General features: G+C 32.1%; 1 protein-coding gene across 7 annotated transcripts in view; it reads left to right on the top strand.

Annotated features, from left to right (window-relative positions):
• The window catches only part of cacna2d3 (calcium channel, voltage dependent, alpha2/delta subunit 3), an 86,886-nt gene that overhangs the window by 20,860 nt on the left and 40,419 nt on the right, over positions 1–25,607 (top strand). For all 7 annotated transcript variants that reach the window (XM_073917004.1, XM_073917003.1, XM_073917002.1 and 4 more), the window contains 9 exons: positions 5,208–5,370; positions 9,930–10,061; positions 10,416–10,476; positions 10,653–10,803; positions 12,690–12,764; positions 12,886–12,975; positions 15,942–16,055; positions 23,478–23,556; positions 25,029–25,162. In XM_073917004.1, the coding sequence (XP_073773105.1) occupies positions 5,358–5,370; positions 9,930–10,061; positions 10,416–10,476; positions 10,653–10,803; positions 12,690–12,764; positions 12,886–12,975; positions 15,942–16,055; positions 23,478–23,556; positions 25,029–25,162 (849 nt within the window). In that variant the 5' untranslated portion in view covers positions 5,208–5,357. The remainder of the gene's footprint in view (positions 1–5,207; positions 5,371–9,929; positions 10,062–10,415; positions 10,477–10,652; positions 10,804–12,689; positions 12,765–12,885; positions 12,976–15,941; positions 16,056–23,477; positions 23,557–25,028; positions 25,163–25,607) is intronic.

Genomic DNA, 25,607 nt, shown 5'->3' with positions numbered 1-25,607 from the left:
ATTCATTATTAAACTGCAGTTTTTTGATTGATATTTCTTTAAGAATATTCTGAAACTCTGTGTTCTTTAGAGTAGAATATTAAAGGATATTTTAATGTTAAGTCCCTGCAGTCGTTGCCATAATCCTGTGGCCCCGCTTTATGCAAATCGTCTGTACATGACCTCCAGCTTAGTTCTTGAAGTGAATTATATTTATATATATATTTATGTGTTGGAAAGCCCTCCCTCTCTCCAGCCTCTGCACTCCGACTAAGATAAATGACTGCACGTTGACTGCGCTATTCAGGGACAAATGGAAAATTCACTGAAGCAAAATACGTTTAAAATAATGGTATCCCCCCGCAGTAATGAATTCATGCTCTCGCTTGTATGTAAAAATTCATTTCCAGCAGAACTTAAACAACATGCAGAACGTTTTTTTGTTATTATTATTCAAAAAAAATAATTATATTAAAAGTTGGTTTCTAGCTTCATTTCTGAAGGTTGGAAAAATGTAATAATATAAAAAAAAGTATGTGTGTGTGTGTGTGTGTGTGTGTGTGTGTGTGTGTGTGTGTGTGTATGTATATATATAAAAAGATTTCTTCAGTGATTTCACATAGGTAATGAAAATGGTGACTTACTGAGTTATTGAGGAACAGCAATACCACACAAACTTGGTAGGAATACACTTTGAAGGAATAAACAATGAAAGAAAAGCTTATAGTGCACCGGACAGGTCTGAACAAGTTTGACCCATGCATGCGTCAGGCAGGCAGCACAATAACGTAATCTATCGGATTAATTTTGATATTGGACCAATAACGATAACATTAAAAATAACACATATCGGCCGATATCGATATGGCCGCGGATATTTTGATATTTGCATTTTTGCAAGTGGAACAAGAAGATTTTTAAAAATCTTTATTGTAACAAATTCATTAGGGATGCACCGATATGTTTTTTTTGGGCCGTTATAAATAACCGATAACTCTTTAGATTTGGAGGCCGATAACCTTTATATAAACCGATAAATATAAATATTTAAAAAATGTATGTTTTTATACATTGAACAACTGATTTTATTTCAAAAACTTCATAAAAGTCTGAACTGATCTTTGAATAGCCCACTCAAAGCAAAAAACAAAACAATAATATTTATAATTGCAAAAGACAAGTCTGAAGTTTGACCCATGAATGAATGAGGCAGGCAATACATTTACTTAATCTATCTGCTTAAAGATATCAGCCTAATTTTGATATCTGACCGATACCGATAACAATAAAAATAGCACAAATCTGCTGATGTTAATATGGCCGCCGATATATAGTGTATCCCTACTAATAACGTATTAAATGAAGTGTATATATAAGGTATTTTACTGCTGGTATATAAACTATTTGCTGGCTAAAACCATTTCTAATTTCAAAACAAAAAAAAGATTAAATAAAAATGCATATAAAATATTTTAAAATAATGAAAATAATAATATGCATGCTAAAACTAACATGATTTATAATGAAATCAGAAGATAAAATATAATAAATGCCACAAAATGCAGGATATCGCATGCCAGTTGAATTAATTTACCGTCTCAGCGACAATAGAGAATGGTCTGGGCGAGAGTGAATGTTCACAAAGGTCTGTATGACGCGGTCCTGACCGTGACTCTTTGAATGAGAGGTTCTGACTCAGAACCCTCTGAGAGCAGGACTCGGTCGGGTGTGCAGCACCTGCTCCTGCTGTTTGTTGATAACCCTCAAAAGCTTGTCGCAGTGCTGTCAGAAATGCTGAGTGCGGAGCGTTTCTCCTCTCCACTCCCCCAGGGGTGTATCACCGGAGCGCCCAGCCGTGGTATGAGCTGTCATTGCTGGGGTTTGTAGTGATGCCCGCCCTCCCCAACCAGAGCTGAAGCCAAGTGCACACACACACACACATAACGCTTAATGGTAAACACAAAGGTGTTAGCAAGTACACTCACCTATCAGATAGATAGCCTCTTTTCACAGAATGACCTCTGGTCCAGTAAAGTGAGAGGTAGTTTAATCACGCAGAGCCTCTGGACACAAACTAAATGTTCTTGCCCCGTTATCCTTTATAGTTCGACTGGGACGCTTGCGTGAAATCTTTGTGTGTGTGTGTGTATGCTGTTAATGTGCATTTTTAATGGTTTAGTCAAATAGTTTATGCATAGCTGGCTATTTTGGTGGAGAAGAGAATGCTTAATTTCCTAATTTTTTTTTCATCTTGCACTAAGATTCTCCTATTTTCTAATCAGGAAAAGACCCTAATCATACATGTTTTTCCTTTAGAGTTTTATATCACAGTGTCTGCATTCAAGAAGTTATACATTTCAGATTTCACTAAGACATTTTGGTAACCCTTTAGTAACAATTCTCACTAAAAACAGCTGGATTTTTATCTGTACATTTGATTATTATGTCATTTTCTTTTTATTATGAAATACATATTCTTTATGATCTTATTCTACATCCAAAATCTTCCTTAACTTAAATTACTATATTAAGAACTACTAAAACCAGCAAATTAGTAAGCAAAAGTTATAGTTTATGGTTTATTGATTGCGAGAGTTGTATCTTAAAATCAAGTGACCGAAAATATCTGACTAAATTTCCTTTTTAAATCTATAATAAAAAAGTAATTAAAAATGTATATAAAATATTTGATATTTAAAAAAATATATATTAATATGCATGATAAAATGTATCTAAAATGATGATATAATATAATATAATATAATATAATATAATATAATATAATATAATATAATATAATATAATATAATATAATATAATATCACAATACATAATATAATATAATATAATATAACATAATATCAAAATACAATACATAATATAATATATAATATAATATAATATAATATAATATCACAATACATAATATAATGTAATATAATATAATATAATATAATATCACAATACATAATATAATATAATATAATATAATATAATATAATATAATATAATATAATATAATATAATATAATATAATATCACAAAACATAATATAATATAATATAACATAATATCAAAATAAAATACATAATATAATATAATATAATATAATATAATATAATATAATATAATATAATATCACAATACATAATATAATATAATATAATATAACATAATATCAAAATACAATACATAATATATAATATAATATAATATAATATAATATAATATCACAATACATAATATAATGTAATGTAATATAATATAATATAATATCACAATACATAATATAATATAATATAATATAATATAATATAATATAATATCACAAAACATAATATAATATAATATAACATAATATCAAAATAAAATACATAATATAATATAATATAATATAATATAATATAATATAATATAATATAATATAATATAATATAATATAATATAATATAATATAATACATTTTCCCGAAAATACAGGATATCCCATGGCAATAATGTTATTGATTAATTCATTTACAGTTTCAGCAACATGAATGAATGCTTGGTCTGGCTGAGAGTTGTTTTCACAAAGGTCTGTGTGAAGCATTTCTCACTGTGACTCTTTTGAGAGTCCTCTGAGAGTGGAAGAAACTTCTGAGGTAAAGTTGATACTTAAATTAAATATATAGAAATAGAGATGTATTAAATAAGTTTGTTATGTAGTATTGTTCGAAAGTTTGGGGTTGGTTTAATTGCTGTGTCTCTTATGCTCTCTATTTATTTTATTAAAATACAGTAAAGGCAGTACAATTGTGAAATATTATTAAAATTAAAGAAGCTCTTTTATTTTTTATATATATTAAAATGTAATTTATTCTTGTCACCCACCGCTGCATTTCCAGCATCATTAATCCACTCTTCAGTGTCACATGATCTTTCAGAGATGATTCTAATATGCTCAATAACATTTATTATTATTATTTACAATGCTAAAATCAGTTTCATTCTGCCTATTAATTTTATGGAAAAAAATAGTTTTTTTCCAACTGCTTTCACACATTTTCAAAACCATGTCCCCTTTTGGAAAAAGCGTCATGTGGGCATAGGGTTGGTCATCATACACGTTACAGCGCCAGGCTCAGAAGAATTCCACTATTCATTTTTAGAGGAATTTAGGATTTAGAAAAAGAGAAAATTGGGTAGGTACAAATTGTAGATGGGTGGAAAACCAGTTTTTTATGCCCCAGAACAGTCCAGTGTCCCATTGCCTTTGGCCTATATTAGAGTAAAGCAGTGATTGGTTAGTGATCAGTTAAGAAATCAGTGTTTGCACATTAGAGGAGCGTGTGTGTGCGCCCTTGTGAATAAGTGAGGCATTTTGATTGGTTGTGTTTGGAAAAGGAAAGCAAGTGGCTTCCTGTTAGATTGTTGTGTTTTAGTTAGAGAATTGTGTGTAGTGTTTTTAAAAAAGTGTTTGAGGCAAATGAAAAGACTGAGAAACAGCATCTGGTTTTGGAGATTTGAGGTGTGGTTTTGCATTTTGAGTGATATTTTTCAGAAATCGTGTGACAAGAAAAGATTTTGTGTGTAGTTGAAAAAAACTAATAACAAGAGCAGGAATTGTTTAAAATAGAAACCTACTGTAACTTCATAAATGTATTTTTTTTTTTATCAGTATAAAAATGTCTTTGAAATAAGTTTTAAGATGTTGTTGATCCACACAAGTACTAATTGTTTTATCAAAATATTTAGAAGTGTAATATTCATTTATTCATTCATTTATTTTCCTTCGGCTTAGTTCCTTTTTTCATCAGGGGTCACCACAGCGAAATGAACCGATCAACTTATCCATAATATGTTTTACAAAGCAGATGCCCTTTCAGCTGCAACCCAGCATTAGAAAACATTTATACACACACACACACACACACACACATACACACACACACACACACACACACACACTACGGCCAATTTAGCTGACCCAATTCACCTATAGCGGATGTCTTTGGACTGTGGGGAGAACATGCAAACTCCACACAGAAATGATAAACTGACCCTGTCGGGACTCAAACCAGCGACCTTCTTGCTGTAAGGTGAGAGTGCTAACCACTGAGCTACCGTGTCACCTGAAGTATAATATTATATTTTTAATATTTTTTAATCAGCTAACATTGTTACTTTTTTATTAACAGCTTTACTCCTTTTCTCCAAAACATTGACTTGTCTCTCATTTTTCTTCTACAGTATGAGTATTTCAACGCAGTGCTGATAAACGAGGTGGATGAGGATGGGAATAGCGTGGAGCTGGGAGGAGAGTTTCTCCTGGAACCCAACGATCATTTTAATAACCTATCCGTCAACCTCAGCCTCAGCGTGGTGCAGGTGCCAACCAACATGTACAATAAAGGTAATGCATCCTGTTTTTACCTGTGCCTACATGGTATAGGATATAGAGAGCAATTCTACTATCTTGACACACTGATTGGTCGATTGCAACACAACAACATGTACAATCCCAAACACGGTTTACTATCTTGAACAGCAGCACGGGAAAAATAGATATCCATTTCATATATCCATTTGCTTATAAGATACCCATCAAAATATTGACATTTGTTTTATCTGGGTTAATATAATGATATATTTAGATTTAGATGTCACATTCATAATTTGTATTTTGTCAGTTTAAACGGCCATTTGAAATAGTGCAAGAATTTGGTGCAGTTATGCCATTTAGCAATATGATTAAGGTTGTGAGTATCGAATATCCATCAAAGCGAAATGGATTATTGAAATAAAAATGTGGGTGGAAATTTTGTTTTATTGTTAAAGGAATAAAAAAAAGTGAGATTGCAATTAGGCAATGATCAATATATCGACTTATCGTGCAGTATTGGAAGATGACTTGTATTATTTTTGCCGTTGCAATTTATATTTACAAATTCACAAATAACAAAAAAGCCATTTTACAATGACATTTACATTTCTACCTCACCGCTGTCAATGTTTGGACATTTGGACATTTGGACATTTACCTAATAGGAAATTCAATTATATATATAATAGGACATTTACTTTTTTAAACTCTTTAACTACCCCACCAAGATTATTTTTTCCTAATGTTGCTAGTTAACACACTCAATGCATTTTTTTTTCAACACATCCCATAATTTTTAAAATATCAACTACCAAATGGTTGATTTGTCTGTTTATGGGAAAAGTACCAGACTTAATACATACCGTATACTATAAAAAAAATCTGAAAATATGAAGTTTAAGACCAATTTATTTAAAAAAAAAAACATTTTTGAATACTAAATCACCTTTTTTATGTATACCATCAAATATTTTAGATTCTCATTTTACATTTAACATTTTTTTACAATAAAACAAAAAATCAAGTGTAGCTGTTTGTGTAAACCATTATTTAAAACATTCATTCTTTAAATGACTCTACAGTGACTCTAACAGTCATTATTTAAAACAGTAAAAACATGGTCAATCATTTGGTCGTAGGGCAGTCAAAGGGTTAACATCAAATTATTGAATCTAAATAACCTTAAGAATGATAAGTATTTTAAAGTGTTTATGGCTGGTTGCATTATTATGCTGCTATATAATCATTATATAATCAGTGGCATAAAATGACAATAATATTGCTCATTGCAACAATTTCTGTGACAATATATCGCACAACAACAATTCATGACAGACCTACATTTGATTCCAAGTAAGAGGTGGGTAAGAAATTATGAGACCAAAACAAATAAAGTTTAAGCATATGCACGGATGATCAGTTCAGCTTTGTATTTATAAAGTATATTTTCATAAAAAAAAATTTTTGGAATGAAAATAATTTGTTTTATTTTGTGTTTTTTTTTTATTATGTGTAAATGTTATTTTTCCAAGATTTGTTTGACCAAAAATTTAGTAAAAGTAGTAATATTGTGCAATATATATTTTAAAATAATTTAAAGTAACTGATTTCTATTTTAATTTACTGTAAATAGATTTTTTTTGCTATAGCAAAGCTGAATTTCCAGCAGTCATTTATGCAGTCAGTGTCAAATGATTCTTCAGAAATGATCCCACAATTATGATCTACTTAATTATTATCTATTTTGATTTATTAGCTCAGTCATTTATAATCATTCGTATTGTTATCAGTCTAAGGCCATTTTTGCTGCTACTTATTTTTGTGAAAACCAAATTAATTTTTTTCATGATCCTTTGATTAATAAAACATTCATTTGAAAAAAGAAGTCCCATGTACCTTTATTAAAATGTTTACAGTCTGACCAATTTTATGAATCCCTGCTAAAAATGTTTTTATGTGATTGTTTGAATTGTGAAAAAGCAGCAAATAAGTGAATAACATGGATTATCCACTTAAAAAATTGTTTGCTTCTTGTTTAAACTACATATTTAAAATAAGCAGAATCAACACAATTCCTGAGTTCAGCTTAATTGTTTTATGTTCAATCCAAAACAATTAAAGCAACTGAACAACAACATGAAGCACTGAAAAAAATATATTTTATTTCTTGGATTTACGAAAGCTTTGTAAGTTAAGTGGTTGTATTTTATTTGGGCTGAATTTAAACAAACAAATTAAGTTGAACATTATTAAATTTTATTTGTTTGTTTAAATTCAACACATATAAAGTGTAACAATTTTGCAGACATCATTTTTCAGTGAGGAATTGTGTGGAACACAGCATTTTTTACATTGTAAGGAATATTTTTTTAGCAGCGTAAAAGCAGGATCAGGTTTCCAGCATTTCTGTTCCTGTATGATCATTAACAGTGAAATAAAGAAGCTCCTTGATTAACAGTTTAACAGCTTTCAATGCGCCACTGTATCACGTGATAAACAGCTCCTGCGTGTCCTGACGCAGCCGAGTGAAAGATAGAGAGAGGTGTAAGTTAGTATGTCATAGAGCAGTGATAATAGCCAACCACCTCAGGTCATTGTGAAGTTACTGATCCAGGAACGAACTTCTCAGTGTCACTGCAGCACTACGGGTCAATAACTACCTGGGGACGATGCAATGAACAAAGCCAAGGGCTCAATGCCCCAGCGAAGAGCGCACTGAGAACAGAGTAATCACTCTTAAAGTAGCTGTTCCCTTTGTGATCTGTGGATGCTGCAGTGGGTGCTCACGAACAGTGGATGCGCCTCGTCCCTTTATGTGCGTCCGTAATGGCCTTTCATTGGCGACGCTTTGTGCACTGGAGGACAAAGGCAAGAGGTTTTTTATGGAGTCAGGTTGGACTCAGAGCAGAAGGGGGGTAAAACTGAGATGAGGTGATTTGAAGTGGTCCTATTATACTTTATTGGATATTACACTTTCATGTAGTGTGTAATATAGCTGTTTGTGAACCTAAAAGGTCTGCAGAATTTCAGATTTCGAAGGATAAATTAAGTTATCCCAACTTAAAAGAAAACAACAGATTTTGATCTGCCAGAAATGAGTTGTCAGTAATTATTTTCTTTTTTCCTGCTTCATGGTTTGACAAATGTGCACAAAGATACTCTGTGGTCTTCATTGGGTGTCTGTGAACAATGTTTAGTATGACCTTTTTTAAACTTCCGGCGTGGAAGTCTTTGGTTTGGGTTGCGGACATGTCAAGAAGATGCTGTTTTCTCTATGGCAAAAGCAAAAACACTTTGCATGCATCTACAAAGCATGAGAGTTCACTCTTCCACTTATAGGGTAAAACCTTTTGCTATAAAGCTTCTTGAGCTGAAATTAAAATATGGGCATGCGGATTCTGAATTGCGCTTCAAGTGGTTGACAAATCGCTATGCATATTGGGTCATCTGACCAATCAGAGCAAAGTTCTCTTGGAAAGACAGAGTTTAGAGAGACCGGATCCTTGAGTAAACCATTTCAGACAGTGTGATAAATAAGGTAATACTGCAATGTATATTATAAATGATTTTTTTTTACCTTGAAAGTATGTTAAGAGACCTCCAAAACTTGTAAGGTCACTTTAACTACTCTGCTTATAGCTTGTAAATTAATGAAGTTAGCAAAGACCAGGCCATCTGATCAATCAGAAAAGGGTAGACTGTTGAAAAGGTGGGGTTTAGTGAGATCTGATGCTTAAACCACTTGTTTGAGACACCTTTTTTGAATGTATGAGACCTCTAAAAATGAGGTAAGGTCACTTTAACTACTCCACGAATTAAAATAGGGAGGAAGTTCTAAATTAGCAGAGATCGTGTTATCTGATCAATCAGAGCACAGTAGACTTTTGGAAAGGTGGGGTTTAGTGAGATCTGATGCTTGAACCCTCTGTTTGAGACAGCATTTTTACCATTTTTGAATGTATGAGACCTCTAAAAAAAAAAAAGCTAAGGTCACTTTAACTACTCCACTTAAAGCTTCTAGTAGACATAAAACGAGGGATAAAGTTAATATTAGCTGAGACCACGCTTTTTGAGCAATCAAAACAAGGTAGACTCTTGTGGGGTTTAGTGAGAGTTGATGCTCGAACTATCTGTTTGAGACACCATTTTTTACAATTTTTTTAAATGATATGACCCCTTAAAATAAGGTAAGGTCACTTTTAACTACTCCACTTAAAGCTTCTAAAAGGAACAAAAATAGCGAAGTTAAAAGAGACCAGCTATCTGACCAATCAGAAGAGGGGAGATTCTTGGAAAGGCAGGGTTTAGTGAGATTTGATCCTTGAGTAAACCATTTCAGACACTGTGATACATTAGGTAATGCTGCAGTGTATATTATGAGAAAATTAAAGTGTTTTTTAACCTTGTGTGGGTGTAGGAGACCTCCAAAACTAAATTAGAAAAGTACCATAAAAAGGTCACTTCAGCTGCTCCACTTGAGGCTTGTACGATTAACAAAATTAGGGTTAAAGGTCAAGTTTGAACTATGTTTTTGTATGATTTTTAAATAAATGTTGCCATTTTCTCACTCGTTCTCTTTGTCCTTTTAGATCCTGACATAGTCAATGGAGTTTACTGGTCGGAAGCCTTGAACAAAGTTTTCGTGGATAACTTCAGGAGAGACCCAACCCTCATCTGGCAGTACTTTGGAAGCGCTAAAGGTTTTTTCCGACAATACCCAGGTGCGTAACGTGGCATTATGTCAGCGCAGGAATTGATGAAGATCAAACTGGCTGATTTCACTAATGTTTTAATTTTACAGACCACCAGAGAGGACATCGAGAAAATTCATTCCATTAATCAAAGCCTGTGGCGGACTAAATCACATCTTACGTCTTATAGCATTGTGCCAAATGTACACATATTAGCTATTTGTGCTAAACAGATGTATTTAAAAAGCTGAACTGGAGATAACTTAAGCATCTGCAAGCTTAATGATTTTAGTTGGAATAGTTCTGAGACAGTAATGGGAAATATATCACTAGAGTGTCAACCAGTGAATTACTATAAATCCTTTACATTATGTGTGTTTTCAGGCGTGAAATGGTATCCTGACGAACACGGCGTCATTGCATTTGATTGCAGAAACAGAAAATGGTATGAATGACTTTTTTTGTTCAAATTATTCTCTTATGTTGGCTTATTTGTTATGAGGTGATGAGTGTATTAGTGTATTCATTTTTAAATTCAATAAGCTTTTGTCTAATTTTAAGCATAGAATCAAGATTAGCCTGTGAATAATCTTGATTAAACATGAACTCTTGTCGTCTTAGGTATATCCAAGCAGCCACTTCACCTAAAGATGTTGTGATTCTAGTGGACGTCAGTGGCAGTATGAAGGGTTTAAGACTGACTATAGCCAGACAGACAGTTGCTTCAATACTGGACACACTCGGCGATGATGACTTCTTCAACATTATTGCAGTGAGTTTAAGTTACACTAAAAAAAAGACATTTGCTGTTTGTTTAACCTTTTTTATAAAATGAGCAATAACATAGTTCTTGTCTTTTGGGACAACTTGATTGTGTTAAGTTCAGTCAACTTTACTCAAGTAAACTTAATTCCTTTATGTTGCCCCAACACAAATCGATTGTGTGGAACCCAGCATTTTGTACAGTGTAAGCATGAGGCTTGGGAAAATGGAGCCTTCTGTTTCTTTAAAAGCATGCGATTTTAATAAATTAAATTATAATAAAATATAAAAATAAATATATAAAATATAATAAAATTTTGATTGCTTAAAAATGAAACTGTTCTAAGATTGTTTATAAAGAGAAATGTTCATGTAATACTGTATTAAAATATTCATGATATTAAGCACGACAACCAGTTTCAACATTAATTATAACAATAATATGCATTTCTTCAGCAACAAATACATAAATTGTAGTGTTTTCTGAAAAATCTAAGTGTCACTAAAGACTGTGCAATGTAATAATCATAGCAAATAAATTGATAAAAAAAATAAACTTAAAAATAAAACTTATGGTCAATAAAACTTAAAAAATATTAAACTTAAAGGGCATCTATGATGAAAATCCTCTTTTGTAAGCTGTTTTGACAGAACTGTGTGTATAGTGTCCATTAACATTTTTCTGTTTTCAAAGTTATAGTTTGCTCAAAAAATGCAAAAAAAAAAAGGCATATATAGTCAAATTTGGGTTTGAAAGTTATATTTTGCTCATAAAATACAAAGAAAAGCAAACCATGACAGAATTAAATATTCATTTTTTTTGGTTTTCAATGTTCTATTATGCTTATAAAATGCAAGGAAGGAAACCATGCCATGCCAGCATTAAATAAATATATATATTTTTTGTTTTGAAAGTCAAAGTTTGCCTATAAAGTGCATAAAAGGCAAAGAAGCAAATAATGCTAGCATTAAATATAATTTTTCGGGGGCTTTGAAAGTTATATTTTGCTCATAAAATGCAATAAAAAGGTAAGGAAGCAAACCATTCCAGCAATAAATATATATATTTTTGTTTTTAAAAAATTTTTTTGGGGGTTTTAAAAGTTATATTTTATAAAAATAGTTATACTCATAAAATGCATAAAGGGCAAGGAAGCAAACAAAGCCAGCAATACATTTTATTTAAATTTTGTTTTGAATGTTATATTTTGCTCATAAAATGCAATAAAAAGGCAAGAAAGCAAACCATGCCAGCATTAAATATTCAAATTATTTATTTATTTTTTGGTTTTGAAAGTTATATTTTGCTCATAAAACGCAATAAAAAGGCAAAGAAACAAACAATGCCAACAATAAATATTCAAATTAGTTTTTTTTTAGGATTTGAATGTTATGTTACTCGTAAAATGCAATAAAAAGGGAAGGAAGCAAACAATGCCAGCATTAAATATAAAATTTTTTTGGTTTTCAGTGTTATAGTTTGGTCATAAAAATGCATAAAAGGCAGGGAAGCAAACCATTCCAGCATTAAATGTTAATTATTATTATTATTATTATTATTATTATTGTTATTATTATTATTATTTTGGTTTTTAAAGTTATAGTTTGCTCATAAAATGCAAAAAAATACAAGAAAGCAAAGCATGCCACAATTAAATATATATATTTTTTGGTTTTAAAAGTTATATTTTGCTTAAAAAAATGCAATAAAAGGCAAGGAAGCAAACCATGCTAGCAATAAATATTTTTTTATCATTACGACTTAGTAAAAAAGGCAAGGAAGCTACAATTCAATATCCACGATTGAAATAATCAGCACCCTTTATGATATCAAATTAATTTCAAGGCCTTTTTTTAATTAACGCTCGCTCTGTCTTATATTCCTTGTGTTTCCAGTACAACCAAGAGATCCATTACGTGGAGCCCTGTCTAAACGGCACTCTGGTTCAAGCTGACAGTACTAATAAGGATGTATGTCTTTCTTTTATGAAACAATTGCGTGCACTTTTCTGCGTGTAATTACCCAATTTCCAGTGAAATTAGGACTCCTAAAACATATCTGAAAGCCATTTCTCTTGTTCTTATTCATCAGCACTTTAAAGAGCATCTGGACAAGTTGTTCGCCAAAGGAATCGGACTCCTGGGCAATGCACTGAGCGAGGCTTTCACTATCTTAAATGAGGTAGGTGAAGATTAGCCAAAGTGGGAGATTACAGAGGTCTGATATCATGACAGCTCTCCGTTCAAGTGTTTATGTGTGTGTGTGTGTGTGTGTGTGTTTTGTTCACTGTTCTTTCCCCCCCCCCCCCCCTTACACACCTCTATCTCTCTCTGTGATTAATTGTGGTAATTGGCAGCGCTGATTAATAAGCTGATGAAAGAGAAGGCAATTGCATCCGAGATAGCGCTCAAAGTCGGTCCAGTCGCGCCCTTTATCTCTCTTTCCTCAGACCACTAGTCTCGTGGAGAGAAAGAGGAGGGGGGAATGGCAGAGACAGAAAGGAGGATAGGGTTATATCTGTATTTGTCACATTCATTAGAGCCAGTCCATTAATATGGTAATCGTAAAAGCCAGAGTCCGGCCTCTTTAAACCACCGCATGCTGTGTTTGTGTCTGATTGGTTGAAAGTGAAAAAAAAAAAAAAAGAACTAAGTAGATGCAGCAGTCTTTGAGTTTGCGAGTGACATCATGCACTGCAGATCGTTTGGTGGAAAAAGACTGTAATGGAGAACCCAAAAGCCTGAGTATCATCAGTAATGCAGATTGTTTTTGCAGTAAAACGTAATGTTGGTAGAAACGCCACACGACTCAGTTTATCTGCAATATTAGATAAAGTTAGAAATGTGTAGACTTGGTGGACATAATCTCATTTTGTTCATGTTGGTATATGTTTATATGATATATATACTACCATTTAAGTTTGATCAATAGGATTTTTTAGGAAACTATTATTGTTATTGGGAAAGGATGATTTAAAATTGTCAAAATTACAGTAACAGCATTTGTAATAGATACAAAGGATTTCTATTTGAAATTAATGGACTTTCTGTGCATCTAAGTAGATAGATAGATAGATAGATAGATAGATAGATAGATAGATAGATAGATAGATAGATAGATAGATAGATAGATAGATAGATAGATAGATAGATAGATAGATAGATAGATAGATAGATAGATAGATAGATCTAAATATATATATTTATATAATAATATTACATAATTTTTTTCTAAATGTATAAAGAAGATTTATCTACATATATATATATATATATATTGCTTATTTATTACATGACTTTTGCAATTTTCACAAGACAATTCAAAATGCCACTATTAGTTAAGTCTTAATATTGGTCAGTCAGGATCCAGCTATGTTGTATCCAGATCTTCACATTAATGGACTCAAGACCACCCAAGTGGACGTCTAAAGGACACATAAAGCTTATATACCACCATTCAAATTTAATTAATATGATCTGTTAATGAAATTATTATTGTTTTTCAGGAAGGATGCTTTAAACTGGTCAAAATGACAGTGAAAGCATTTATAATAATTACAAAAGGTAATTTAAAATAATGTACTTTATGTGCATCAAAGAATAGATCCTGAAGAATTAAGATGGATGGATGGATGGATGGATAGATAGGTAGATAGGTGATTATTTATCAAATTAATTTTGCTATTAAGTCTTGATATTGATCAGGCAGGATCCAGCTATGTTGCCAAATCATTTTCAAAATAATAGACTCACATTTTTTTCTACCAAAGACCACCGAAGTGGAAGTCTGAAAGACACATAAAGCTTGTATTAAAGTTTTTATAATGTATTATTGTTATTCAGGAAGGAATCTAAAACTGCTTATGTACTTAAAGTTTGATTAATTAGATTTTTAAAAAAAGAAGTTATTATTGTTATTCACGACAAGTTATTATTGTTATCCTAAGGATTCTAAAAACTGGGTAAAATTACAGTAACGACATGTGTAATAATTACAAAGGATTCCATTTATTTATCAAATAAATTTTGCTAATAGATCTTGCTATTGATCAGTCAGGATTCAGCTATGTTGCCAGATCTTTAAATTAATAGTCTAAAATTCTTTTGACCAAAGACCACCCAAGTGAAAGTAATGACATTTGAAATAATTGCGAAGGATTTCCATTTAAAATGGTGGACATTCTGTGCATAGATGGATGGATGGATGGATGGATAGATCGAAATAGATATATCTAAATAAATACAGAATATATTTATATTTAAAGACTTATTTATAATATAATGACATTAATGATAATGACTTTTGGACCAATCATAACACAATTAAAAATATCAATAATTCTGACTTCAATTTTAACAATCAATTGTTATATATTTTTTGATGTGCTGTAATAAATTAGAAGTTTTCAAATTTATAATAAAAAAAAAACAATTCTTAAACATATTAGGTCATGAATATTTACCTGAAAGTTTTAAAATCATAGGAAAATCCTGGAATTTTTGTAGTAAAAATGTGTATGAAACCTGATTAATGGACAGCTTTTATTAATTAAAGACCAGCCAAGTGGAAGTCTAAAAGACACGTAAAGCAACCAGTCACAGTTTGTTTTCAATTCATCATTGTGTGTAAGGGCATAAAAAAAAAAGTTAAATAACAGGCCAGCATGATGTTTTTATTTCCACAAATCGCCTCAAAGAAAATATTTGGATGTTTTGTAAAGAGCTGTAAACATAAAAATTATTCAAAAAATCGTTTATTTTATTCTAATATTCATTTATAGTCTGTGTTTTGGGCTGTGAGCGTGACGTCTGAGGCTGAAACTAGCATCCAGCAAACTTTTTATAATACAGCATAAACCCACTTTCAGCTACAGCTTTTCTCACAAGCATTACACAGTACATGAGCGATCTGTCAGAGGCTGATAATTCAGATGCCGAAACCGCAAGACAATTTCCTGTTTGCTTTTCTAGTTTATTTGGTGTCCCCTCTAAAATAGATTTTGTTGTTAAATTTCAGGTGCCTGTGAATCTCACTACGCTATTACACAGAGTTAGTTTATTCTGAATGTCGAACCAAAGTCTCATAATGAAAAGTCTCTCTCTCTCTCTGGTTCTCATGTCTCCTTATCTCTGCCTCTCGCTGTGCAGATTAATCAGACGGGCCGTGGAAGTTCATGTAGTCAGGCGATCATGCTGATAACAGATGGAGCCACTGAAATGTACGATGATGTTTTCGCCAAATATAACTGGCCTGAACGTAAGGTAAGATAAAAACTGATTAAAAAGTTGCTTTTCCATGCGTAAACACATTTTTCAGTTTAAAGGTATCGACCATGCATTAAATAAATGCCAAAACGTTAATATTTGTTATTGACACATTTACTAAATAATAAAAAAAATTAAAATGTATTATTAATTTGATAGAAGTGGAAGAAGAGTGTTAAAAGTTTTGAAGATGAATGAATGAAATTATATTTAGGTGAGCTGCTGTACGCTTTTATGGTGTCAGTGTTCAGTGTTAAAATGAGTAGAATTTATATGATATTTTTAAAACATCATTGTTATAAGGGTGGCATGGTGGCTCAGTGGTTAGTACTGTCACCTTACAGCAAGAGGGTGGCTGGTTCGACTCCCGGCTGGGCCAGTTGCCATTTCTGTGTTGAGTTTGCATGTTCTCCGCGTGAGTTTTCTCCGAGTGCTTCGGTTTTCCCCACAGACAAAGACATGCGCTATATGTGAATTGAATCAACTAAATTGGCTAAAGTGTATGTATGTGAATGAGTGTGTATGGATATTTCCCAGTACTGGGTTGCAGCTAGAAGGGCATCTGCTGTGTGAAACATATGCTGGAACAGTTGGCGGTGAATAAATAAAAAGCTTGATTTATTCCAACCAAACTAAAGCAAATAAGATTTTTCCTGAAAAGACAAACAAACAGAAATCCTTTAGTAAAATACCTTTCCCTGTTAAACATCACTATGGAAATATTTGAAAAAGAAAAACAATGTCAAAAGAGGTCTAATAAGTTTGCCTTAAATTATTATTTTTTTTGTTAATCGCACGGGCAATCAAATTTGGGTTTGACCTGATTATATTTCATTTTTAGTGCTGGGCAAAGATTGATATTATTATTTATATGTGATACACAGAAATTGAAACAAAACTATACAAAACAATGTTGTTAAATAGATATTTAAATTAGTGCTAGGCTAAAAATTAATCACCATTAACCACATCGATTTTCAGTTCAAGTCCTGGCTGGGTCAGTTGGTAATTTTGTGTGGAGTTTGCCTGTTCTCCCCGTGTTGGTGTGGGTTTTCTTCTGGGTGCTCAGGTTTAATACTTTCTGTTCACTTCATGAATGTCAACCCTTCAGTTTTTGCTGGGATTCTCCCGTATATATATGAAGATGATTGACACACAGTTTTAGGGAAAGAAAGTGAATGCAGATATTTTTATATTAATTTTAATGTTCTTTCAAAATTAAAAATATAAGAGAAATATGGGAAAATACTTCAGAATAGGATGATAGCAGGATAGAATGGTAAAATACGAGAGAATCCCGGCAAAAACAGGAGGGTTGATGTGTTTGAAGTGAACAGGAAGTGTTTGTGGAAAAACATCTTTGCGAGGAAACGCAAAAACTTCACATATATATAATTTTCCATCACTCTGTTTTTCTTTCTCCCACCCATTTTATTTATTTATTTATTTATTTATTTATTTATTTTTTGTCTCACCTAATTTTTTTCTTCCACCCATTCCCCCCCCCCCCCACCATCACGTCCCTTCCTGGTCTCCGTAAAAAGCACTAGTAATTATGCATCATTTTCAGTTATTCATTTATTAAGAGCTTGTAGCAAAGACAATAGAATCAAGTTTTATTCACAATTTCAATCAATCATTTTTTTGTCTCAGCGCACCTGATATGTATGAACAAGAGCAGCATTATTTCTTCCAAGCGTATTGCTTCGTTTCCTCCCTAAGTACAGTGTATTTTCTCTTACTTTATAGATTTACTTCTGATTGCTTTCTCACCCCGGCACAAGTGTAAAATTCCCTTTTGAGAGCGTTTTGACATTTTGAGCAATTGTGTTTGGCTCCTGCAGTGGTTGTGTGAAAAACTCTGTTAATGTATATTGAATTGCTGACAGCGCCAGCTTATTTGACACACTCCTCATACATTGGGGTGGTGGTGGTGTTGAATAAACTGATTTGGAGGGTTTGCACATGTACCTGCCCTTGGCTGTGCTGAATCAGTCACCTGATTGACCCTGTGCACCAGTATTTGCGTGGTTTGCACTAGCAGATGTGTTCATAAAGCATTCAGGATACATGTTAAGCGAATATTCCTGGCCTGTGTTGGGATTGTGTGCAAGTCTGAGTCTCATGGCCTGAACGGCTGCAGGAGAAATGCCCTTTTACTGCCTGCAGAAAGTGTGTGTGTGTGTGTGTGTGTGTGTGTGTGTGTGTGTGTGTGTGTGTGTGTGTGTGTGTGTGTGTGTGTGTGTGTGTGTGTGTGTAGAGTTGCTGGCCCACTGTGGTGTAACTGCTCAGTATTGGTTGAAATCAAAAACCATTTATACATGGGAGACAGGAGCAATGTACTGAGAAATGGAGGGTTGGAGAGTAAAGGAGAGGGAGAAAAAATGAGCGAGCAAAGCAAAGAACATCGAATTGTTGAGTTTACGACGCCGTATTGTGAGACACTGTTTATGTGCACTAATTAAATTAATAAAAGGAATGTAAAAATATTGTAGGATACACCTTTTTGCCTGAACGTCATCTTTTTTTAAATTGAATATATCTGTTTGTTTTGTGTAGAATGTCTTTTTTAAATAGATTTTTATATTCTTAAAAAAATCTACATTTAATGATTGTTGCAAAAAAAATCAGATACAAACATTTACAGAAGTATATAGTTTTTTTTTTTTACAATAGATTTTAACATATTAATACTGTAAAATAGGGAAAGGAAAAGAAAGAAATACAGAAGTGGAAAACAAAATAAATTGTTTAACTTTTTTTAAGTTTCTTGTACAATGCTTTAAAACTGTTTATGTATCTTGGCAAAGAAGTACTAAACGTTAAAACAAAAAAAAAAACATTTCAACAACACATTTTAAGCGTTTATGGAGGAAAGGAAAAGAGATAAATACAGAATGAGAAGGAGGAAAAACAAGATATGTTTTAAAAATTATTATTTAAAAAAGATGGAAAAGCTGTATTTATTCCAACAAGGTTAAAAGAAAAGAAAACTAAAAATACAGAAGGAGAGAGAGAAAAAAAGACTGAATAAATTAAGTGTATTGTGTGCTTTTAAAGTGATTAACTCGACAAATACTATTTTTAAAACCTACATAAAAAATGTAAATTAATGAAAAGGCTGTATTTATTCCAACAAAACTAAAAGAAACAAAGCTGAAGAAATACAGGAGAAAAGAGAAAAACAAGCAAAAGACTGAAATACTGAATAAATTGTTTACATTTTTTTAAATGTCCTGTACAATAGTTTTAAACTGTTTAACTCAACAAAAAAATACTAAACATTTAAAATGTATATGTACATTGAAAACATGTTAACATCCTATTTATACTGTATATGGGGGAAAGGAAAATAAAGAAATACATAAGAAGAAAAAAGACAAACAAGAAATGTTTTAAAAAATATTTAAATTATTTAAAAAACAGTTGAAAGCTGTATTTATTCCAACTAAAAGACATGCCACTTCAGAGCTGCAGAAGGAGAAAGAGGAAAACAGAATTGTTTAAATTAAATTGTCCTGTACAATGCTTTTAAACTGTTTAACTCAACAAAGAAAATTACTAAACATTACAAATTTTTAAAACATTATATTTATGCTGTATATGCAGCAAAGGAACTGGTTGCAGCTGAAAGGGCATCCACTGCGTAAAAACTTGCTGGATATGTTGGCGGTTCATTCCGCTGTGGCGACCCCAGATTAATTAAGGGACTAAGCCGACAAGAAAATGAATGAATGAATGCAGCAAAGGAGAAGAAACAAATACAAAATTTGGGAAAATACAAGAAATGTTTATAATTAAATTATTTTAAAAATGGAAATGCTGTATTTATACCAACCAAATTAATATTTATACTGTATATGGCGGAAAGGAAAATAAATAAATACAGAAGGAGAAAAGTAATTATTATTTATTAAAATGTATTAAATGTTTTAATTATGTTTTTAAAAAGCAGTATTTGTTCCAACCAAGCATAAGAAATGAGACTTAAGAAATACAGAATGAGAAAAGTACTGACTAAATTGTTTAACATTTCGAAACATTACAAAGCTTTTAAACTATTTAACTCGACAAAGAAAAACTTTATAAAGCTTAACAAGCTTGCTTTTGCCTATTTAAAGTCAAAGAAAAAAGAAAAGCAAAAAAGCTGTTTTCTTAGTGTGAGCTTGAACTGAAACTACTAAGTTATTAAAGTAAAATGTAAAAATATTTTTCTATACTTAAGATAAATGGGATATAAAATAATGATAAATTATATAATTATAATGATAAAAAATAATAAAGTAAATAAGTACTAAAATAGATAATAAAATAAGTTTTATAAAAATACACATTTACAAAAGTGTTTGTAACTAAATTATTATTTTACAGAAATTTAAACTGAATAATAATAAATGAAAATTTTATTTTATTTCTAAAAAATGAACTAAATTAAACTAAATTAAACACTAAACTAATTATATTAAATGTAATCTTATTAATATATTAGTAATTTAATGTTAAAATATTTTATATAAACAGCAATAAATGAGCACTTTTTCTAAGTGCTTCTTTATGCCAGACACAAAAAACTGTGAAATCAGCTGAAATCAGCCGATTGGCGTGTTTTGATGATTGATCATGGCTGTCACTCGGAGTGCTCGTGCATGTCTCTGCTAGAAGTCTCAAACTGAATCCTAAAGCATATGGCGAACAATTTTTCTAGCTGATTTGTTACATCAGTTGTGTAATTAAGTAAATGCATCTAAGCAGTTGTTTTCCAATGAGTAATCAAGTAATCAGATTTTTACCCCGACGCTGGGAAATTGCATTGTGGGAAACAAGCAGATTCTTTGCTTTAAATTCAGCGATCTGCTGCATGTGTGTTTTTAGCGTGGAGAAACAAAGGCAAACAAAGGGATGAAAAGAAACCAGCATGATGCCTTTAGTGTTTATATGTAGGATCTGAAATTGTAGCTTGCAAAGTTAAAAGCTAAAGGGGGAAAAGGATTATATTATTTAAAATATACATATTATTTTATTTAAAATATTTTGTACTGTACGAGGTAGAGGTGTGATGAGACGCTTACTCCACGAGACAAAACACAAGGTTGGGTTCACAAGAACGAGACGAGATGAGACTTTTACCTAATATTTAAGAAATCCTCAATGATGAAATATATTTATTCAACTAAAAAAAAACAAATCACAAAATGCAAAACTATTTAGGTGCTTTTTAAAAAAAAAATCAACCTCTAATAAATGTTATTTTACTTCTATTTTAATAATGATTTAGTCATTCACTCTGACTGACTGGCTTCTCTGTGTGCATCTGTGGTCTTTTACTGAATCGATAGGTGCAGAGAATAGTGTCAATAAGCTGTGTGTGTATGCTTTTCCTGTCACAAAGTGGAACCAAAAAGTCCTACACGACATTAATAGTTTGATTACGGAGTTTACATGTTTGTACCGCACTTGACTTCAATAATTTGACTAAAATAAGAATATTCTATATGTCTTAATTCCATTTGTGTTTACGACGATTATGACTTTCAGCATATCTAAAGTGCTATTGCATTGCATTGCATGGTTACGAGCCGTGGTTAATTTGTGTAGCAGCAGTTGTAGCAGCCTCTGCTTTTGGATGTGGCAACTTTTGAACTCAGCGGTGAAAAAAACGGTTCACACCCGCCTAAGCAAACGAGTGACGCGCAACACAAAGGCAGCCCGGGTTGCTACTGTAGGTATGTGCAGTTTAAATCCAATCCTGCTTTGAAAATTTAGTGCTAAATTCACCCTCATGTTCCATCATAGCATCAGATCACAACTTATGAGACTACTTTTCACCTCTACGAGAAATCTCGTAGCCCCAGATCTCGTCACACCCCTATTAAGAAGCAAAGATCGGTCCATTTGTTGGGTGGTTTAGTACAAACCAAAAAAAGTGGTTTAGTACAAAAAGTTCATATTAAAATCAGTCAAGTCTAAATTTATTTAAAGAGCACTTTCAAAACACAGAAGTGAGCAAAAGCGCTATACAGAAATATACAACAAAATGAGCATAATAGTATATAAAATACATAAAATGCAACATAAAATATAGCTAAACTACCAAAAAGGCAAATAGATTAAAATAACCAGTTCAAGTGTCAAATGCAAACCAAAAAAAAAGAGAGTTTTAAGAGCTGATTTAAGTGAAAACATGGTCTTCCACCTCTCTAATGAGCAGCGGCAAATCCTTCCAAAGTCTAAAGGACCTACCACAGTGAAAGCACGATCGCCTCTAAGCTTACGCTTTGTTTTTGCCACAATCAGGAGAAGCTGATCAGCTGATCTGAGAGATCGAGTGGGCTTATAAGGGTGTATCAGCTCAGAGATAAGGTGGGCCAAGACCATTTAGCTTTAAAAACAAATAAAAAATCTTAAACTGTATTCTAAAATCAGGGAATCATGGTTAATAATTATTAAAAGGAATGAACTGCCAACTTATCCAGCATAAGTTTGACGAAGCGGATGCCCTTTCAGCCACAACTCGACACTGGGAAACACCCACACTCTTGCACTCACACACATACACTATGGCCAATTTAGCTTTCCCAACTGACCTATAGCGCATGTCTTTGGACTTGTGGGGGAAACCAGAGCACCCGGAGGAAACCCACGCCAACACGGGGAGAACATGCAAACTCCACACAGAAATGCCAACTGACCCAGCTGAAGCTCGAACCAGCCGCCTTCTTGCTAGGAGGCGAGAGCGCTTCCCACAGCGCCAATGCATCACCTTATTAAAACTCATAAAACTATAAAACTTATATTTTCAAAATGTGTTGATGGACACTAAAAGTATATAAGCAAGTATGTTATTATTATTTTATATTATTAACTCAATTATATATTGATTTATTTCTTAAGTGTATTGAGTTAATTTATGTATTATTATTGATGTTGTTGTTGCATTTTTTTTTTGTTAAATCATTATATTTAACTATGTTAATTGTACTATTCTATTTTTAAGCATACATTTGCGTAATGTTTTGGGCAAGTGAGATTCATATAAATATAATTTAGCTTGTTCACCAAGGCATTTATTGATTTATTAAACCAATAGTCATATTTTGAATGTTATTTCAGTTTAACTAACTCATTTTAAAATATAATTTTAAAACTTTTGCATTTTAATCCACTTAAAAGGAGGGAAATTTTTTTTATTTTTATAATTATTATGATAAAAATGGTATGATCAAAGTATTTTTATTACGATGATTTTTTTCTTAAGTGTAGTTGTTGTTGATGTTGCATTTTTTTGTTTAAATTATTCCATTTTAACAACTCTAATTATTCTATTCTATTTTTAACCCTTATCTTGAACATTAACTTTTAAAATAGAAAAGAATTGCAGCACATTCAGCACAAATCAAACTCTCTTCTTTTTCTCCATAGGTCCGTATATTCCCATACCTGATTGGCCGTGAATCTGCATTTGCTGATAACCTAAAATGGATGGCGTGTGCCAATAAAGGTTGGCTTTTCTTTTTTTTTCTTTTTCTTATTTTTGGGGATGATTTTCTAAATGACATGCTGAATTTGATTTACATTCCATTTTAATGTTTGCTAATTAGTTAATTAATTATCCTGGCCGGGCTTTCTTGGAGCACGGATGCATCCGTTCGTCTTCCAGAGCTGAGCTGTGCTGTGCTGGAGGGGGTTTTGAGTGCTTGATGGCAGAAACTGTGACGGAAACTGGCTCAACTGGCAGAGCTGACATGCAGAGGTCGAAGGTCAACTGAGCCTAAATCACTCTTCCTGTCAGCTCGGCTCCTGTGGCTGCACAGCACTGATCACTCCCATGTGCCCACGCCACGCATGACTGACCGCGGGATGAGAAGCGCTCACACACACACACACAGCATGCTGAGGATTTGTAGCTCTGCACCTGGAGCCTCTGCAGTATATGCACATTTTCAACACAGTCGTACGGGTCGAGAATGTATCTAATAATCAGCTTATTATTGTTGTATTTATAATAGTTTATTATTATTATATTTCATGACAAAAAAGTAAATGAATGCAGAATTTTTATTTGGTTAGTTTTTAAAATAAAAAGAAATGTGGGTGAAAAGAACAAGATTGCTAGCGTTCTAAAAATGATAATAGTGCAATTATACTGTTAAAATGTGTTACTTCAATAGTTTTGAATAAATATTAATGAATAGTTAATTCAGTATTTAAATTAAATATGTATTGTATTTACAGAGTATACATATATATATATATATATATATATATATATATATATATATATATATATATATATATATATATATATATATATATATATATATATGGCAAACTTTCTATATAATGTTTGTTTTATATTGTGACAGTCATTGAGTATAAAAATGAAGTATATATAGAGGTCTTGTATAAATTGTTAGACAAAATGTACCTTTTTTTTTTTGTTTTGTTTTTTGTTTTGGGCAAGTGCGATTCAGGATTTATTTAATCAACAGTTATATTTTGAATGTTATTTCAATTTAATAATAACTTTTATGTTTTAATCCATTTTTAAAAATGGAAAGAAAAATTATAATTTTTTATTATTGTAATAAAAATGAAATTCCTTTGAGTAAAACATATGCTGGATAAGTTTCCGATTCATTCCGCTGTGGTGACCTGATGAATAAATAGACTAAGCCGAAAAGAAGAAACGATGTAATAAAAATGATACGGGTGTGAACCTACACTGGTCTCATGGTTCGGTTTGGTTCCAATTATCATGCCATTGATTCGGTTCAATTTGATACCTTGGTGCATCACGGTGCATTGACGATACTTTCTATACATAATTTATATTTTTTCTTCACAAATTTGTATTAAAATCTATAAATATAATTATATTCATATATTATTTGTAATACAATTTTTTCCTTCAATAAAAGCAGTAAGATGAATCTGATTACATGTGTGTGTCCTGTGGATTGTGTTGTGCAGGTTACTTTAGTCAGATCTCCACACTGGCTGACGTTCAGGAGAATGTGATGCGGTATTTACATGTGATGAGCAGACCTAAAGTTATCGACCACGAACATGACACAGTGTGGACTGAGGCCTACGTCGACAGCGCAGTAAGTATTAATAGTCATGCTTGCATTGTTTGTGTACATACAGCATCTGTGCTCCTTTACAAAACTGTACAATACGAAGCATAGTTACCACAAAAATACATAGTTTTTGCTAAAATGAGATGCCACTCTTTAATTCTAAATCACCACAATCATCAAATAGCTAATTGTTGGGAAGAAACACTTTTTTGGAGGAAGATCCCATGCTATGTTATGGATTTATTTCAATTATTGACTAAAAAACTGTACCAAGTAACTATGGAATTATTCTAGAAATGAATGCCACTGTGGTACATTTTTGTAAAGGGTTTGCTGTCTAAAAAATCTGATTATTTTCTCTTCTTAATGTATGTGTTGTCTACTGTCGCCTTCATAAAATACAACTCAGTCCTCATTAGTAGCTCGGTTAACTCCCTGAAGGTCTCATCAAGACACTCTTCCATTCAGT

Source organism: Danio rerio, chromosome 11, assembly GCF_049306965.1.
Source record: "Danio rerio strain Tuebingen ecotype United States chromosome 11, GRCz12tu, whole genome shotgun sequence".
NCBI classification, from domain to species: Eukaryota; Metazoa; Chordata; class Actinopteri; order Cypriniformes; family Danionidae; genus Danio; species Danio rerio.
This window is presented reverse-complemented; position numbering and strand designations above follow the sequence as displayed.